The sequence below is a fragment of the Phodopus roborovskii genome, unplaced genomic scaffold (assembly GCF_943737965.1).
Source record: "Phodopus roborovskii unplaced genomic scaffold, PHOROB, whole genome shotgun sequence".
NCBI classification, from domain to species: domain Eukaryota; kingdom Metazoa; phylum Chordata; class Mammalia; order Rodentia; family Cricetidae; genus Phodopus; species Phodopus roborovskii.
The window spans coordinates 21,514,611-21,530,911 of NW_026125052.1; the positions used below are offsets into that span (position 1 = coordinate 21,514,611).

The 16,301-nt window shown below is 46.8% G+C and overlaps 1 protein-coding gene across 2 annotated transcripts; it reads left to right on the forward strand.

Annotated features, from left to right (window-relative positions):
• Window positions 1-752: 752 nt before the first annotated feature.
• Milr1 (mast cell immunoglobulin like receptor 1) lies at window positions 753-16,301 on the forward strand. 2 transcript variants are annotated; one of them, XM_051179356.1, is made up of 7 exons: window positions 753-868; window positions 1,147-1,188; window positions 4,273-4,542; window positions 9,675-9,788; window positions 12,636-12,722; window positions 14,163-14,231; window positions 15,039-16,296. In XM_051179356.1, exons 1-7 carry the CDS (start codon window positions 781-783, stop codon window positions 15,089-15,091), a joined length of 723 nt encoding a protein of 240 aa, XP_051035313.1. In that variant the 5' UTR covers window positions 753-780; the 3' UTR covers window positions 15,092-16,296. The 2 variants fall into 2 exon arrangements, with proteins under 2 accessions (XP_051035313.1, XP_051035320.1); XM_051179363.1 differs by lacking the exon at window positions 9,675-9,788 and having other exon boundaries at window positions 15,039-16,301.

Sequence of the window (16,301 nt, forward strand, 5' to 3'; positions counted from 1 at the left end):
AGGACCTGAGTTCAGCTCCCAGTGCCCACATCAGGGGACTCCGCAACCACCTGTAACTTCAGTTCCTCGGGGATAGATGTTCTCTTGGGCCCCAAAGAACACCCACATGTACAGACAGTGTTGGAGCCTGTGGCTCACCTCATAGGCTAGGAACAGGGTGGAGTGTGTTGTTAACCCCACTGGTCAAGAATAAGCCCACTACCACAACTTTTGAGCCAAGTGTGACATTAGTCAGAGGCTTATGAAGGCAAAACGCAAATACTTCCCACCTTCGTCCAATCAGGGGCAAGCATACATCCTGGCATATTTCCTGCCTGGTACCTCCAGCTTAGGTGTGATCAACCACATCCGCGCAGTCGGGGCAACCAAGTTCATTTCCAGAAGTAAAAACAAGGGGCTTTTAATTTTCCATGAACAACCCCCAGCCCTCCAGTAAGTTATCTGTCCCTAAGCAAGTGGTGCCTACACGTTAGAGGCATTAGGAGCCCTGCAGCACAGTGGTTTAGACTTAAAACACGACTTTTAGCCATCCCAGTGCGAGGGGGGAGAGAGAGAGGAATAAAGAACTATCGTCACAAAACAGGTCCAAGTGAGGAAGTAGGGCTTTCTGTCAGAGCAGCTGCTGAGCACCTGTTCGGGTACCTCGAAGGCCAGTTAAACCCAGCAGTCGCGAGTCAAGTTGTGTAAACTTGTCTAAACCCTCTCACTTCCTTTGAGGCCGAGGCCTGGGGAAGAGGAATCTTAAGAAGCCACACCCCACTCTGCAGTAGCACTATCAGGATGGGTAACAGTGGCGGTTACCCATTCAATGGAACGAGGCACTGGCTGGGCAAACTGTTCCTCGGGGCTGTTTTTCTTTCTACCGCATGTAAGCCTGATTCAAAATTTTAAGAATTACCTCTCAGGCCCTGCGTGGTGGTGGCACACACCCTTAATTCCAACACTCCGGAGGCAGAGGCTGGAGGATCCCTGCGAGGGTGAGGCCAGCTTAGTCTACGGAGGGAGCTCCAGGACAGCCAGAGAGAGCTACATGATGAGAACCTGTCTCAAAAAAACAAAGGCGAAAACCAAACAAGACAAAAATCAGCTCTCTAAAACACCATGTGGAAAATGAGTTCTTGCTAATCTTACCTTTTTCTCTTTTAGTTCAGAACGCTGCAGTGGATTGTAAGAAGATGAACACAAATGGTAAGTTTCATTTCCTAAAGTGATGTTCACCAGAAAGAAAAGGAATAGCGAGGGGGAAGGGTAGCTGCCCTGGAGGGACAAAGGACAAAGGACAGCCTCTGGATCGAGAGGAGACAGACTTGACCCACAGGCAAATGGGTGGTTTACAAAGGGAGGGGGGACCTGTGTCAGGATGAGTTGGTGTGCTTGATTGGGTGTGCTAATTGGGGTAACCACAGGAGGCTTTTGATTAGTGGACTTCAAAGTTTTGATGGGAGGAAGTGACCACATAAGCCTTGGTGCTAGCTTTAGGAATGTAATCTAAAGGGTTAGCAAGGCAGAGGGATTACAGGTGTGTGCCACCACGCCCACTCAAACACACCCTAAATTCAAGCAACTAGTACTCTGCACAGGAGGAACTCCGCCACTGGCTCAGGGCATTTTGAGCTGAGCCTGGCATGCTTCGCCGGGGCACACACACTGATCGCTTTTGAGTTTGGTCTCTTTCGTCTGTGCTTACTCCTCTGCACGGCTTCCGACATATAACACTTCTTCAGTGCACGCTACCCACATGGGATTGACAGTGCTGTCTCGTAGTCCCAGCCTGTCTCCCCTCTCCTTCCAGAAGCATCCAGTGTCAGTAGTTGGATTGTTTGGTGGTTTTGTTTTGGTTTTGGTTTTTTTTTTTTTTTTTTTGCTTTGTTTTGTTTTCTTTTGCTTTTGTTGTTGTTGGCTTTTTGTTTGTTTGTTTGTTTTTTGAGACAGGGTTTCTCTGTGTAGCTCTGGCCGTCCTGGAACTGGCTCTGTAGATCAGTCTGGCCTCGAACTCACAGAGATCTGCCTGCCTCTGTCACCCAAGTGCTGGGATTAAAGGTGTGCGGCACCACTGCTTTTGTTTTTACGGAGTGTTTGTGATAGGATCTGGCTACATAGACTAGCATTCACTATGTAGCCCAGGCTATGTTGAACTCATAGGAATCCTTCTGTTTCAACCTCTTAAGTGCTGAGTGTGGCTGAGCACACAAAGGAGAAGCCTAGATGGATATGTTTATGTCTGTCTATGATGTCAGGATTTATTGAACAGCAATAAATTCACAAGCTATGTTGGCTGTAATTTTCCAGGTAGTCCTGATCTTCCTTGATAGCTGGCAGTTAAAAAAAAACACAGGTTCTTTTATTCCAATTTTAAATTTAACATCGACACTCTGGTCATACATTACACACCTTACAGTAAATATATACGTGGAGAGCCAGCAAGCAATAGTGGTGCACACGTTTAATGCCAGCACTCAGGAGGCAGAGGAGGGCAGATCTCCAAGTTTGAGGCCACCCTGGTCTACATAGCAAGTTCCAGGACAGCCAGGGTTACACAGAGAAACCCTGTCTCAAAAGAATGGTGTGTGTGTGTGTGTGTGTGTGTGTGTGTGTGTGTGTATGTATGTATGTATACAGGTTACAGACTGGCTACCAAAGCCACAGCAGACAGAGATCAAGGAATTCTAAGAGGCCTTACTGAAGGCAGTCTGGTATAGCCTGGTCTGGCCTAGATCTCACTACATAGCAGAGACTGACTGACCTTGCATTCTCTATCCTTCTGCCTCTGTCCCCCAAGTGCTGAATTTACAGCTGTGATTACAACTGGGAAAGACAGACCCAGTGGAGTCTGGGGGCATCCGGAAAAAGAGCAGAAAAGGACTTGTCATGGGAACTGGATTTGTGGGGAAGGTGTCAAGGCTTCAGGTCTGTCCCTGGCTTATGGGAAAGTAGTCCATGATAAGAAATGTTGGCAGCTCTTACCTGAAGCAATACAAAGGGAAGTGAAAGCCCTTGTTAAAGCCAAAAAAAAAAAAAAAAAAAAAAAAAAGGGTGTGCCAGAAGGACTCTTCATCTGGGGGAAGGCAAACAGAACCACAATATGGAACATGGTTTGCAAACCAGGTGGCCTCTGGCACACCTGAAGAACAAAGAAATGTGACATTTTGTTTATGAGCTAACAAATAAAGCTCGACTGAAGATCAGAGTACAAAGCTAGCCACACTAGTTAGCCACAGAGGCCAGGCAGTGGTGGTACACACCTTTAATCCCAGCACTCGGGAGACAGACACAGAGAGATCTCTGTTAGTTCAAGGCCAGCCTGGGCTACATGAGATTGAATCTGTCTAAAAGAGAAACAGAGCTCACACAAAGCTGATTCCCAGTACTTGGGATCCCACACCTTTAATCCCAGCACTAGGGGGACAGAGACAGTTGTCACTCCTGGCTGTTGCGGAGAGAGGAATATAAGGCAGGAGGAGCCCATGCAGTCTGAGGACAGACAAACCCCTTTGGTCTGAGCATTGGTAGATGTGAGAACTCATTAGTGGCTGGGCTTTGCTTCTCTGATCTTCATCATTAACCCCATTATCTGACCCTGGGTTTTTTATTATTAAGACCAAGTAGAATTCCTGCTACAAAGAAAAGATTGGGGTTGACTGGGGAAACTAATTTGTCCTAAGGTGTTTGTTTCTGTTTTGAGAAGGAGAGCAGGGTTTGTTACTTCTCTCACCCCTGTGACTAAACAAGACAAGAAGCAACCGAAGGGAAGAAGGTCCAACCTGGGCTCACAGCCAAGGGGATATACCACCTGTGACGGCTGGGAAGTCACGATGGCAGGGGCCTGAGCTTCCACCGTTAGGAAGCAGAGAGAAATGGATGCTCAGCTCCCTGTCCTTGGCTTCTTTTTATTCAGTCTAGGGACTCAGACCTTTGATGGGTCACCCATTCGGAGTGGGTCTTCCCACCCCAATTAATGTAACATAGAAACTTCCTCACAGGCATCCCAAAGGCAGTCTCCTGTGACCCTAGAGCCTGTCAACTTGTCATTATTAACCATCACACGGATCTCCTGGAAACCAGCCTGCCTTTGAACTCCCTGTATGGCTAAGGATGGTCCTTCTTGCTTCCATCCTCCACGAGCTGGAATTTGCATGCCTGATTTATGTTGTGCCGGGGTGGAACTCAGGCCTTGGTGCATGTTAGGCAAGCACTCCACCACCCAGAACTACAGCCCTAGCCCTGTCCAGCGGATTTAATGAAGACTGCTGTATCATTCTTTTGTTTTTCCAGAATTACCTTCTCCAGATTTGAACTCAAGTGTGAATTCGGTCAGGATGGGCCAAAATGTATCTCTGTCTTGTTCCAGCAAGAACTCATCAATGAATATCACCTATTCGCTATTTTTGGGTAAGAAACACCTACAAACCAAGAAAACAAGAGCGGAAGCTGTGACTTTTTACCTGAAGATCTCCAACACCAATGAAACAGGCCCCTACAAATGCAAAACCAACGTTTCCAACTTGCAGAAATATAGTCCGGAGCTCAACTTCACAATCAGCGGTAAGTGCCTCTCGCCATACAGAGGGGGTTAGAGTTGGGGGACTGAAGGGACTCTCTGATGCTATGAAGAGCTCTTGACAGTTGAAGACACTCAAGAATGGGGGAAGGAAGGGACAGGACACATGGCTCATCAGTTTAGAGCAGTTGCTGCAGGTTTTTTTTTTTTTTTTTTTTTTTTCTTACTCTTGCTTGGTCCTCAGTCTAAAGGATGGTGCTCCCACATTGGAGAGGGTCTTCCCCACTTAGCTAATCCTCTGTGGAAGTGCTTCACTGATCTCCTAGTCCCTCCCTCATCTAACCAAGATTAGCCAGCTCACCAATCTCCTGCTTTGAAGCCCCGGAGCCAGCACCCTTCCCGCCCAGCCACACCTATGCATTGCATTTTTCTCTCCCTTGCCTTCCCGTGCCATGCTTCCCTCAGCCCCATCTGTGGTGACCTTGACAATGAGTCCCTAGGAGAGTGAGAGAAGGAACCTAAACATTATACCTGCAGTCTGGTCAGAACTCATAAGGGACCACTGGTTCTCCAGGTCTGTCAGCATGGGAGCCACAAGCCACATGTATTCACACAAAATTAAATTCAAACTAATCAAAACGACAGTAAAACATTCCAGGGCTGGCAAGGTAGCTCAGTGGGGTAAAGGTGCTTGCTATACAAGTCTGACTTTGATCCCTGGAAGTCACAGAGCGAGTTCTAGACTAGGCAGGGTTACGCGGTGAGACCTTGTCATAGAATAAATAAAATAAAAACCCTCAGTGCCATAGTCTAGTCACATTTTAAGCATTCAAGAGTCACAGGTACTAGTGACTAGTCCACCTTTACAGAAAGCTTTGTTAGACGGGAATGCAGGCCACTGGCTCTAAATTAGAGGGTACAAATGTCCTAATCTAATCTAATCTGGCAGGGCATACTTTCCTCAGGGGCCATCACTTGTTTTGTTGCTATGACAAAACATCTGGCAAAAACATTCTAAAGAAGGGTTTGTTTGGGTTCAAAGTTCCCAGTGACACAGTCGTGACAGGGACAGTTACAGTAGCAGCAGCAGAAGGTGGCAGATTACATTTCACCCACATACAGGAAGTGTCTGTGTGTGTGTGAATCCTGTGCTCAGTTTTCTTTCTCTTATTTTGAAAATTTAGTGATTATTAATTAACTTTTTTTTTTTTTAAGACAATCCCATCATGTACCCTTGGCTAGCCTGGAACTCACTATGTCTACCAGACTGGCTTAGACTCACAGAGATCCATCTACTTGCCTCTGCCTCCCAAGTGCTGGGGTTAAAGGCATGTGCTACCAGGCTACTTTCTCTTTCTGGGATTTTCCCCATGGGATGATACCACCCACACTTAGGGTGGATCTATCCATCTCAATTAACCTCGTCTATATAATCCATCATGACTTGCCCAGAAATTAATTCATAGCAGATTCTAGACCTGAATAAGTTGACGGCACTATTGGCCAGCACAGCTAAAGGTATGGGTTTTTACAGGAGTATCATGCTATGGGCTCCAGGTAGGACAGTAGTCTGAACATAAACTAAGTGGTCATTGTGACTGTCACAGGATTGAGCGGGAGGAGACACACGGAGATGGAATGTGGTACCCTGTGGCTCCCCAGAGCCCCCTACCCTACATGGTAAGGCTGCATGTGGCCTTCCAGCAGTTTATTCAAGTGACACTCTGTCCCAGCAAACTGTTTGATGAATTACAAAACACAATCGTCCTCAATGAAGTCTCACAGATACATACGTCTCTACTGACTGCACACTTGGTGCAGGCTGTTGTTTGTTTCAAGCTGTGTCCTTCCAGGACATCAGTGATACCTATGACATGCTTATGTCCCTAGAGCCTTAAGCACCGGGTTCCTTGGTCAGGGATTCCCTTATGGAGAACCTGGATGCACCACACCCTGATTTATGTTGCTTGGTTTCTGCCCTCATGGAAACTCTGCTCTAGGGGGAAGACAGAAAACCCAGACAAATGGCTCACAAGTTGCGCCGGCTCTTGTAAAGGAAACGGGCAGTGTGGAGAAAGGTTAAGGCCTGGAGAAGGGCCCGCCTAGGTGAGGTAGGAGGGCCTGTCCAGGGGGCTGGAAGAATGAGAAGAAGAAGCTAGTTATGTGGGGAGACGGGAAAAGAGGGCTCTGGTCTAAGTCCTCGGTGTGCTCAGAGCCTCAGAGCGCTCGCTTGGGGTGGGAACTCAGCTGGATCAGGACAGTTGAAGGTCAGGGAAGTGTGTGAGCCCAGGGGAAGCTTCAGACACAAGGCTCAAGTTTGGAGGAGCCTGGAGTAGTGGGAGATGGGGGCCCAGCTCTGCGGCTAGTTTGCTCTTTGCCTGTGACCTTGGCCATTTCCTTCTTTCTTTGGAAGCAGACTCTCCTGTAGCCTACGTGGCTTTGCACTCACTTATGTAGGTAACCAAGGGTGACTCTTACGAAAGTTCCAGGACAGCTAAGACTACATAGAGAATCCCGGTCTCATAAAGCAAAAATAAATAAATAAATAAACAAAACTAAAGAAATCTATAAAAAAAAAAAAAAACCAAACTGTAGAAAAAGAGTCGGAGCCGGGCAGTGGTGGCGCATGCCTTTAATCCCAGCATTCAGGAGGCAGAGGCAGGTGGATCTCTGTGAGTTTGAGGCCAGCCTGGTCTATAGAGCGAGTTCCAAGACAGACTGCAAAGCTACAGAGAACTACAGAGAAACCCTGTCTGGAAAAACTAAAAAAGAAAAAGAGTCAGATTTGACAGTGATCAGAGAGCCCTGTAGTTCCTCTTTTTCGTTTCTCTTGAATCAATTTAGCAGGGCTTCTGTTTTTTGGAGGAAGTAAAAGTATGGCACAACTGAATTCTATATGGAATGGAAACACAGAGAAAAACGATACTTTTGGTTTAAAACAGAGCCAGCCCTCCACCTTATACTTGGAACTGGACCGTTACTGACAGACTCAAACTCAGTGAGCAGAGGTGCTTGCTTTGCTACCAAGTCTGACAATTTAAGTTTGGCCCCTGCACTACATGGTAGAAAGAACCAACTCCCCTAAGTTGCCTTTTGGCTTGTACATGCACACTACACAAACTCTTTGATTATAGTCATCCTTAATGAGTAAGCTGGCTCATGCCTTTTATCCCAGCACTCAGGAAAAAGAGGTAGGTGAATCAGAGTTCAAGGCCAGCCTGGTCTACAAGAGTGAGTTCCAGGACAGCCAGGGCCACATAGAGAAGCCCTGTCTTGAACCGCCCCCCCCCACAAAAAAAATAGAATAAATAAATATCCAGGTGTGTTGCACACACCTGTAATCCCAGCATGCGGGAATTGGAAGCAGGAGAATCAGGAATTCAAAGCTAGCCTCAGCTACATAGCAAGTTCAAGAGAAGAAATAATAGACCATGAAGTCTGCACATCAGTTCCCTGAAGCCAAGAGGTGGCCTTGCTCCCTGCTCCAATTCCCAGCACCTGGCTTGTGTCACACTGTACACGGTTAGTCAGGTTAGCTATTATATGGCCCCCAGCTGTGTGTGCGGCCCCTCAGCTGGCCATTCGCCTTGAGGCTGGTGAGCTGGAGTAAGGGGTTGGTCTGTGTACCAGAGTACTCAGTATGGTTGGTACCCACTTCCATCCTTCTAGATCTGGCAACTGCCCTACTCAATCAGTTGGAAACTGGTCTAAACTGATTTTATTTAGTTTATTATGTGTGTGCTCCCTTATGCATGTGGCCTTAAGTGAATGTCCGAGGCCAGCTTTGACTGTCCTCTGCTTCCATAATGTGGGTCTCAGAGCTTGAACTCAGGTCAAGGGGCTTGCGTCACCGCGCCTTACCTGCTGAGCCATCTTGCCAGCCCCAGACCAATCAATCTGCATCTCCACGATGCATGTTGCCTCTCAGGCTAGCTCACCTTGATATGTTCTTTCCCTGAGTTCCTTCAGCAGACTCTGCATTTCTAGAAACTGCAGCTGCTTCTGCCCTGATCCACCTCCTGTTTGGGCCTCTTGTTTCCAAATGTAGAGTCCCTGGTAGCGTCACACACTAGACGAAATTGCTTCCCACATCAAGGGCAGAAATGGGTATGATGGTGAGACCCGACCCCGCCCTATTCCTAGTGTTCCTAGCCATGCCTTCCTCTTCTGAGGTCCGAGTAGCCCATGCAGCATAGTTACACCCATATTAGACTGTGTCTCCTTGGAGATGCTGGGTCTTTAGTACTTCTCACCCTCTTCACTGTTTCAGTTTTGGGGACAGGAAATCCCTGTACAGCCCATGAAACTCATGATTCTACTTCAGCCTCCCGATTACAAATATATCCTACCTCACTTAGCTTTTTTTCTTTCTTTCCCCATGATTAGGTCTGGAGCCTGGCTGGCCTTGAAATTCTGATAATCCTCCTGCCTCTCAGCCTGTTGAGGGCTGGGATTACATTGTTTTGTGTGTGTGTGTGTGTGTGTGTGTGTGTGTGTGTGTGGTGTATGTATGAGTGTGGGGTGTGTGTGTGTATGGTGTGTATGTGTGTGGTATCTATGTGTGTGGTGTATGTGTGTGTGTGTTTGTGGTATGTGTGTGTATATGGTGTCTATGTGTGTGGTGTGTGTATATATGGTATCTATGTGTGTGGTGTGTATATGTGTGTGTGTAGTATCTATGTGTATGGTGTATATATGTGTGGTGTGTGTGGGTGTTTGTGGTATGTGTGTGTGGTGTATGTGTGTGTTTGTCTGTGGTTTGTGTGATGTGTGTGTGTGTGTGTGTGTGTTGAGTGTGCACATGTGTATACAGATACTTAGGAGACCAGAGGTCTGTGTGGCATGCCATCCTGATTGCTGTCCACTACGTTTTGAGACAGGGTCTCTCACCAAACTGGAGCTCACTGGTTTGGTTAGAAAGGCTGGCCAGTGAGCTCTAGAGAGCATTGCAGAGCAGCCCAGAACTTCAGGGTTGGATCTGTGCTGCTCTGTGGTGCCATGGGGTGGGGGGCAGGACCAAGGTTATAACTTTAAGAACTCCATGGCCCAACAAGGGAACTCTCACGGGGCACACGGTGATGGTTAACTCAGGAGACAGCCATGATGGCCTTTCCTAGAGCACTTACTAGGCCAGTGTCATTGCCAGTGGTGACCTATGAACACTATTTTCTTACAGAAGAAGATAGCTGTCCTTCATGTCTGCTGTCACAGTTACTCCCAGGGGTGTTACTGGGGCTACTGGCAATAATCCTAGTTCTGGTTTTTTTGATTCAACCAAAATACAAAAAAGGTAAGTTCTCCCTGTGAGGTTCAGACTCAGCAGGGAGGGATGGGACAAGAGTCAGAAATGAAGCTGGGGGGAGGTGGGGGGTGGGAAGGAGAGACTGGAGAGATGGCTCAGCAGTTAGAAGCACTCAATCCCAGCACCTGAGTTCAGGGAATCTGATGCCCTCTTCTGACCTTGGTGGGCACCAGGCACATACCAAGTGTATATACATACATATACACTTATGGCATGGGGAGAAGAGGAAGAGGGTTCGATCCCTGGAACCACACAATGGAAGGGAAACTAACCCCTGTGAGCTGCCCTCTGGCTTCCACACACTCACACAAAACTAAATGTCATTAAAAAACAAAAAAACTAAAAAGAGAGAGAAGCCAGGTGGTGGTCAGGCACACCTTTAATCCCAGCACTTGGGAGGCAGGGGCAGGCAGAGCTGGGATTTGAGGCCAGCCTGATCTACCGTGTGAGGTCCAGGACAGCCAGGGCTACAGACAGACCCTGTCTTGAGAAAACAAACAAAAATAAGAGTTGAGAAATGATGAGGTGCAGACAGACCTCATGAGGCTCAGAGGCACACGCCCTTCAAGCCCTCAGTGAGGCCCTTCTGATGGAGGTTGTCTGGAGAGCCAGCCTCACCTGGACACAACTTACACACAGCCCTCACCTGGACATGACTCACACAGCTCTACGTGTCCAATTTCCAAGCCGGAATTAGAATTAATAACATTTATACTTTAATTTTGTGATTGGCTCTTGCTATGTATACCTGGTTGGCTTTGAACTCACAATGATACTCCTGTCTTAGTTTGGGAATGCTGGGCTTACAGTGTGTTCCACCACTCCTGACTTATAATTTTTTTTTTTTTTTTTTTTTGAGGCTGGGTCTCTTGTAGACCAGGATGGCCTCAAACTCACTGTGACTTCTTTTTTTTTTTTTTTTTTTTTTTTTTTTTTTAAGGAATTTTAAATTCATTTATTTTATGTACATTGCTGTTTTGCCATTGATGTCAGGTCCCCTGGAACTGGAGTTAGAGACAATTACATGTGAGCTGCCATGTGGGTGCTGGGAATTGAACCCAGGTCTTCTGAAAGAGCAGTCAGTGCTCTTAACCACTGAGCCATCTCTCCAGCCCTCACCATGACTTCTGATCCAGTGCTGGGATTACAAGCACATGTCCCTCCATGCACTTCCTTTGACAGTAGGGATGGTACCCAGGACTTCATGTGTCCCAGGCAAGCAATCCCCCAACAGAGCCGCATCCCAGCCTGTCTTTATAAAATTATGCTAAAAATATACACACAATGAAGTTTGCAACTTTATCCCCCCCCCCTTTTTAATAACGGTATGTCATTTGCTAAACCAGAGCTCTACATGGAATCACACCCTTGGCTCTGTTGTGAGACCACACCTTTGTCCGCCTCCCAGGCTGCAACCCACTGCCCTGAGATAATTCCTCGTCCTGTTTCCCTGCCCGGCAGCCACCAGTCTATGTTGTCTCTACAGCTCCAGCTATTCTAGGCTCCATTCCAGTGGAATCCCGCAGCAGTTGGGTCTTTGTTTTATTTTGTGACAGAGTCACCTGCATCCCAGGCTGGTCTCAAACTCACCATGTAGTTGAGGGTAGCCTTGAACTTCTGGGCCCCTCGAGTGGCTGCATTGCAGGTGCGCAGAATGAACTCAGGGCTTCCTGCTTGCTAGCTGAGGGCTCTACCAACTGTGGCACGTCCCCAGGGGCCGTCCTATGGTCTTGGCTTCCTGTGCATGTCAGAAAGTCTTTCGTTTGTTTTTTAGGCTGAGGAGCAGTGATCTGTATGCATATCTAATATCATTTCCCCACCCTTCCGCCCATGCTTGAGTGTGCATCTTCTATAAAGTGCATGGCTGTGCATGGATGGATATCGTTGTTTATAGCAAGAGGCTCCTGAAGCTCACTGTGTATCATATAGTTGGTCCAGAGCAGACACCCATCACAGGGTGGAGCCTTTCCTTTCTCAGCGACCTTCAGGAAGCTCGGCATGTGAAATTGGATGGGAATCGGTCCTCTCTTGCCACTTGATGCACAATTGCAGTAAGAAACCCTTTACCATCCAGCTAGAAGCCTTCCCTGATTTACCTCTAAGGCCTTCTCTGGTAAAGATTTCAAAGTGGCCTTTTCACTGGGCACATGTGTGGAGAAATATCTAGATTTGCATAAAACAGCATTTGTAGCCTGGCGGTGGTGGCACACGCCTTTAATCTCAGCACTAGAGAGGCAGAGGCAGGTAGATCTCTGTGAGTTTGAGGCCATCCTGGTCTACAGAATGAATTCCAGGATAGCTATGACTATTTCACAGAGAAACCCTGTCTCAAAGAAAACAGGAAGGAAGAAAGAAAGAAAGAAAGAAAGAAAAGAAAGTTGTGCACACCATTAATCCCAGCACTCAGGAGGCAGAGGCAGGCAGATATCTTGAGTTCAAGGCCTGATTGGTCTACATAGCAGGTTCCAGGACAGCCAGGGCTACACAGAAAAACCCTGTCTCAAAAAAGAAAAAAAAATTTTTTTTAAATTTCTGCTGATATAGAACTTAATTGCATCGCTCATCTCTTGAAGATGACTCAAGGCTTCCTACTAAATGTGTCTATTTCCAATACAATATATAGGCTAAGACCTCACAGGGCTTGGTCAGGGGGCCCCTGGGTCAGAGGAATGGGTGTTGTTACGAACCTATGATTGTTTCCCTCATTACTTGAGGCCAGCACTGAGGCATGTCACTTAGAATCAGGGAAGATTCTGCCCCTTGGCAGAGAAGACAAGATAAACATGTCTAAATTGGTTCAATGTGATGACTCTGTGACTTTTTTTTACTTGGCAGGAAAAGCTCAGAGAGAGGAGTCCAAGGGTTCTGGAGTTGCACCCACGCAAGGCGAGCTGTATGCAAACATCTGTGAAACTCAAACAGGTCAGGGGCCTGGCTGGCTGTTTTGATGAGTTTGGTTGGTTGGTTTGGGGGTGACTATATGCATATGTACATATACATATGCATATACACATACATATACATTGTTCTGGAACTTGAACCCAAGGTGTCACACATGCTAAACAAGTACTCTACACATGCTGGTTATTTAAAAAATTACTCTTTTAAAGATTCTCCAGTTAAAAAAAAATTTAAAAAAAAATTAAAAGAAAAAAAGATTCTCCAGAGACATGGGTGAAGACAGAGTTTCTGTCCTGCCGGGTTCCATAGCTATTCAGTTCCAAATAAACACAGAGGCTTCTAGTAATTATAAACTATTTGGCCAATGGCTCAGGCTTCCTATTGGATAGCTCTCTCCTAATTACTAACCCATTTCTATTAAACTATGTATTGCCAGGTTGTGGCTTACCCGTAATGCTCTGGCATGTTACTCTATTGGCAGCTACATGGTATCTGCCTAATCTGCTAGCCCTGCCTATACTTCCTGCCTGGCTACTGGTCAATCAGCTTTTACTCATCAGTCAATAAGAGAAACACATATTCATAGCATACAGAAGGACATCCCCCATTACATGGGTTTAAAAGGGAAAAAAGGAAGCAACATCACAGAGTATCCTATCTCCTTCCCACCTCTGCCTTCCATCTCCCATTTTATTCTCCAGATGCAACATGTCACCAATTGGCCATTTTAGCCTTTACATATTTTCAAGACGACTTTATATTAACTTGGGATGAAGCATGTTGTACCGCAAAGTCTTTCATGGTCATATTTTTTTGTTCATTTTTTCAAGACAGGGTTTCTCCATGTAGCTCTGGCTTTCCTGGCACTCTCTGTGTAGACCAGGCTGGCCTCAAACTCACAGAGATCACCTGCCTCTGCCTCCAGAGTGCTGGGATTAAAGGTGTATGCCACCACTGCCCAATGGTGGCTTGTTTGTCTGCTTGTTTGTTTTTTGCAATGCTTGGGATCAAACCCAGGGCTCCACACATGCCAGCCAAATGCTAGTGTGAGTGAGAAAACACAAAACTGCTCCCTTAGCAGTTTTCAAGATTGTGGCGTTTAATGATTAGCTAGAGTCACCATACCATACAATATTTAGTCACTTATGAAATCAGACATTGCATATTGGATGCTTCATGGTAGAAGGGCCTAACTAAGGGGCTCTGTCCCAGCCAGCTCAACAGAGCCCCAGCCACGCTCTGAGTACTGTGCCAGTCCTGACACACCAGCTTCCGATTTCTGCCATTCCCTTCTTGCCAAACAGGAGCCTAGATCAGAACTGGATTGATAGCAACACATTTCCACACCCCCCAAAGGGAAAGAAAGCGTTCTCTCTAGACCCCAGGCCGCCACCCATCACATGGTCAGAGGATCCAAGAATTGGCCCAGTAACACAATGAATTGTTTTGTTCCCCCCCCAGAGGCCAGACCACCCCAGGAGCTACACTATGCCACTCCAGTCTTCAAGGAAGTGGCACCCAGGGGACAAGGTGAGTCATGATGGGGACAAGAGATGCTGTTGGGATGAGACAAGAGTCCCTGTGACATCATTGTGAGCAGGGGCTGTGTCAGGATGGGGACCCCAGGTTCTTAGCAAGTCAGCAGTAACCAAGCCACAGCTCCCACAGGTACATCAGGTGGAGAGGAGGGAGGAGGAGACAAGGTAGGGACCACCCTCTCAATACACCCAAGACAGGCGGAGAGGTGGCTTGGCATTTACAAGCATGTACTGTGCTTCCAGAGGACCTGTGTCCACTTCCCACACTCAGTGTCAGGCAGCTCACAACCCCTGTAACTTCAGCACCTGGCCTCCAAGGGCACCTGTGCCCACTTACACATATACCTCTCACACACACAAAATTAAAATAAGAATGAAAAAAAACATCAAAAAACCCCCAAGAAGAGGATTTATGGTCAGTTCTAAAACATTTTCCAGGAGAAATGGGGGGGGGGAGACAGGGCAGATGGCTCTCCCGCTGAGAGCACTTGTCTACCTCACATGAGGACCTGAGTTTGGATCCCAAGCTCTGGTGCAAAAAGCTGGGCACAGCCACGTCTGGGCCTGTGACCCCAGGGCTGAGATGAGGGGACTGCTGGGACTCCTTGGAAGTCTGAGGATAACTTGGAGTCAGCTCTCCCTGTCCTCCCTGAGGGACCCTGGGATAGAACTAAGGTCATCAAGCTGGGTGGCAGTTGCTGATACCCACTGAGCCCATACCGCTGAAATGGGATTCCATTTAGACTTTGTCTGCACTCTAGCTTGAGGTTACTGAGTTACTTTCCCTTTTCAATTTCAGAGAGTTGTGTGGGTAATAACCCTGATTACATCTATTCTGAACTGGAGAACTGAAGTGTGAAAAACTGATTGAATTCAGTGTAAAAGACTCTAGTGTGTGGAGAGACGGCAAATTCACCAGGCACTTCAAAGTCTCACCCTAGGTTGGAGCAGGAGAATCCTGAATTCAAGGCTGGCTGGGACTACAAAGCAAGACCTGGTCTTAAAACACAAAACCCATTGCCAGGTGGTGGTGGCACACACCTTTAATCCCAGCACTGGAGAGGCAGAGGCAAGCAGATCTCTGTGAATCTGAGACCAGCATGGTCTACAAGAGCTTGTTCCAGGAAGCATCCAAAGCCACAGAGAGACCCTGTCTCAAAAAACCAAAAAGAAAGAAAAAAAAAAAAAAACCCAGAAAACTGAAAATGTTTAACCTGGTCGCCTAAAGTGAATTCATATTTTTGACATCTGAACACTATTCCTTTGGCTAATTTGGGCATTTCGTCTTGTCTTCAAAGTAGCTGGGCTTGATAATACTTAGAAAGTATTTGGTTTTGTGGGCATCCATCTTTTTCATTTCCCAATGTCGTTTACAAAGGAATTATTGATGGCAGATGTCATTCTATAAATATGTTTCTCTTATTAGTTAATGAATAAAGCACTGTTGGCCAATAGGAAAGGAAGATAGGCGGGACTAGGAGATGAGGAGAACGAAGACAGAAGAATGCCAGCCTCTTTCTCCAGTAAGATGAGACCACGTGGAAATACTTAGATTAACAGAAATGGGTTAATATTTAAGACAGAGCTAGCTGATAAGAAACTAGTAACAGTCCAACAGAATTATATCAAATATAGCATCTCTGTGTGTTATTTGGGGCTGGTGCGGTGGTGGGACCAGACTGACAGGGAAAAACATACTCATAACAAATTATCTTGGGGCTGAAGAGATAGCTTTGCAGTTAAGAGTACATACTGCTCCTTCAAGGGACAGGAGTTTGATTCCAGTATCCACATCCCACAACTCAGGTGACAATAAGTTTGTTTCCAGTGGATACACTGTCCTTTTCTGGCATCCATAGGCACAGACACGCCCATGTGCACAGATAGGCCCAAACACTTCATTAAAAATAAATAAGGCCAAGCCGAGTGGTGGTAGCACACGCCTTTAACCCCAGCACTTGGGAGGCAGAAGCAGGTGGATCTCCAAGTTTGAGGCCAGCCTGGTCAGTCAGGACAGCCAGGATCCTTATGCAGAGAAACCCTGTCTCCAAAAAAAAAAAAA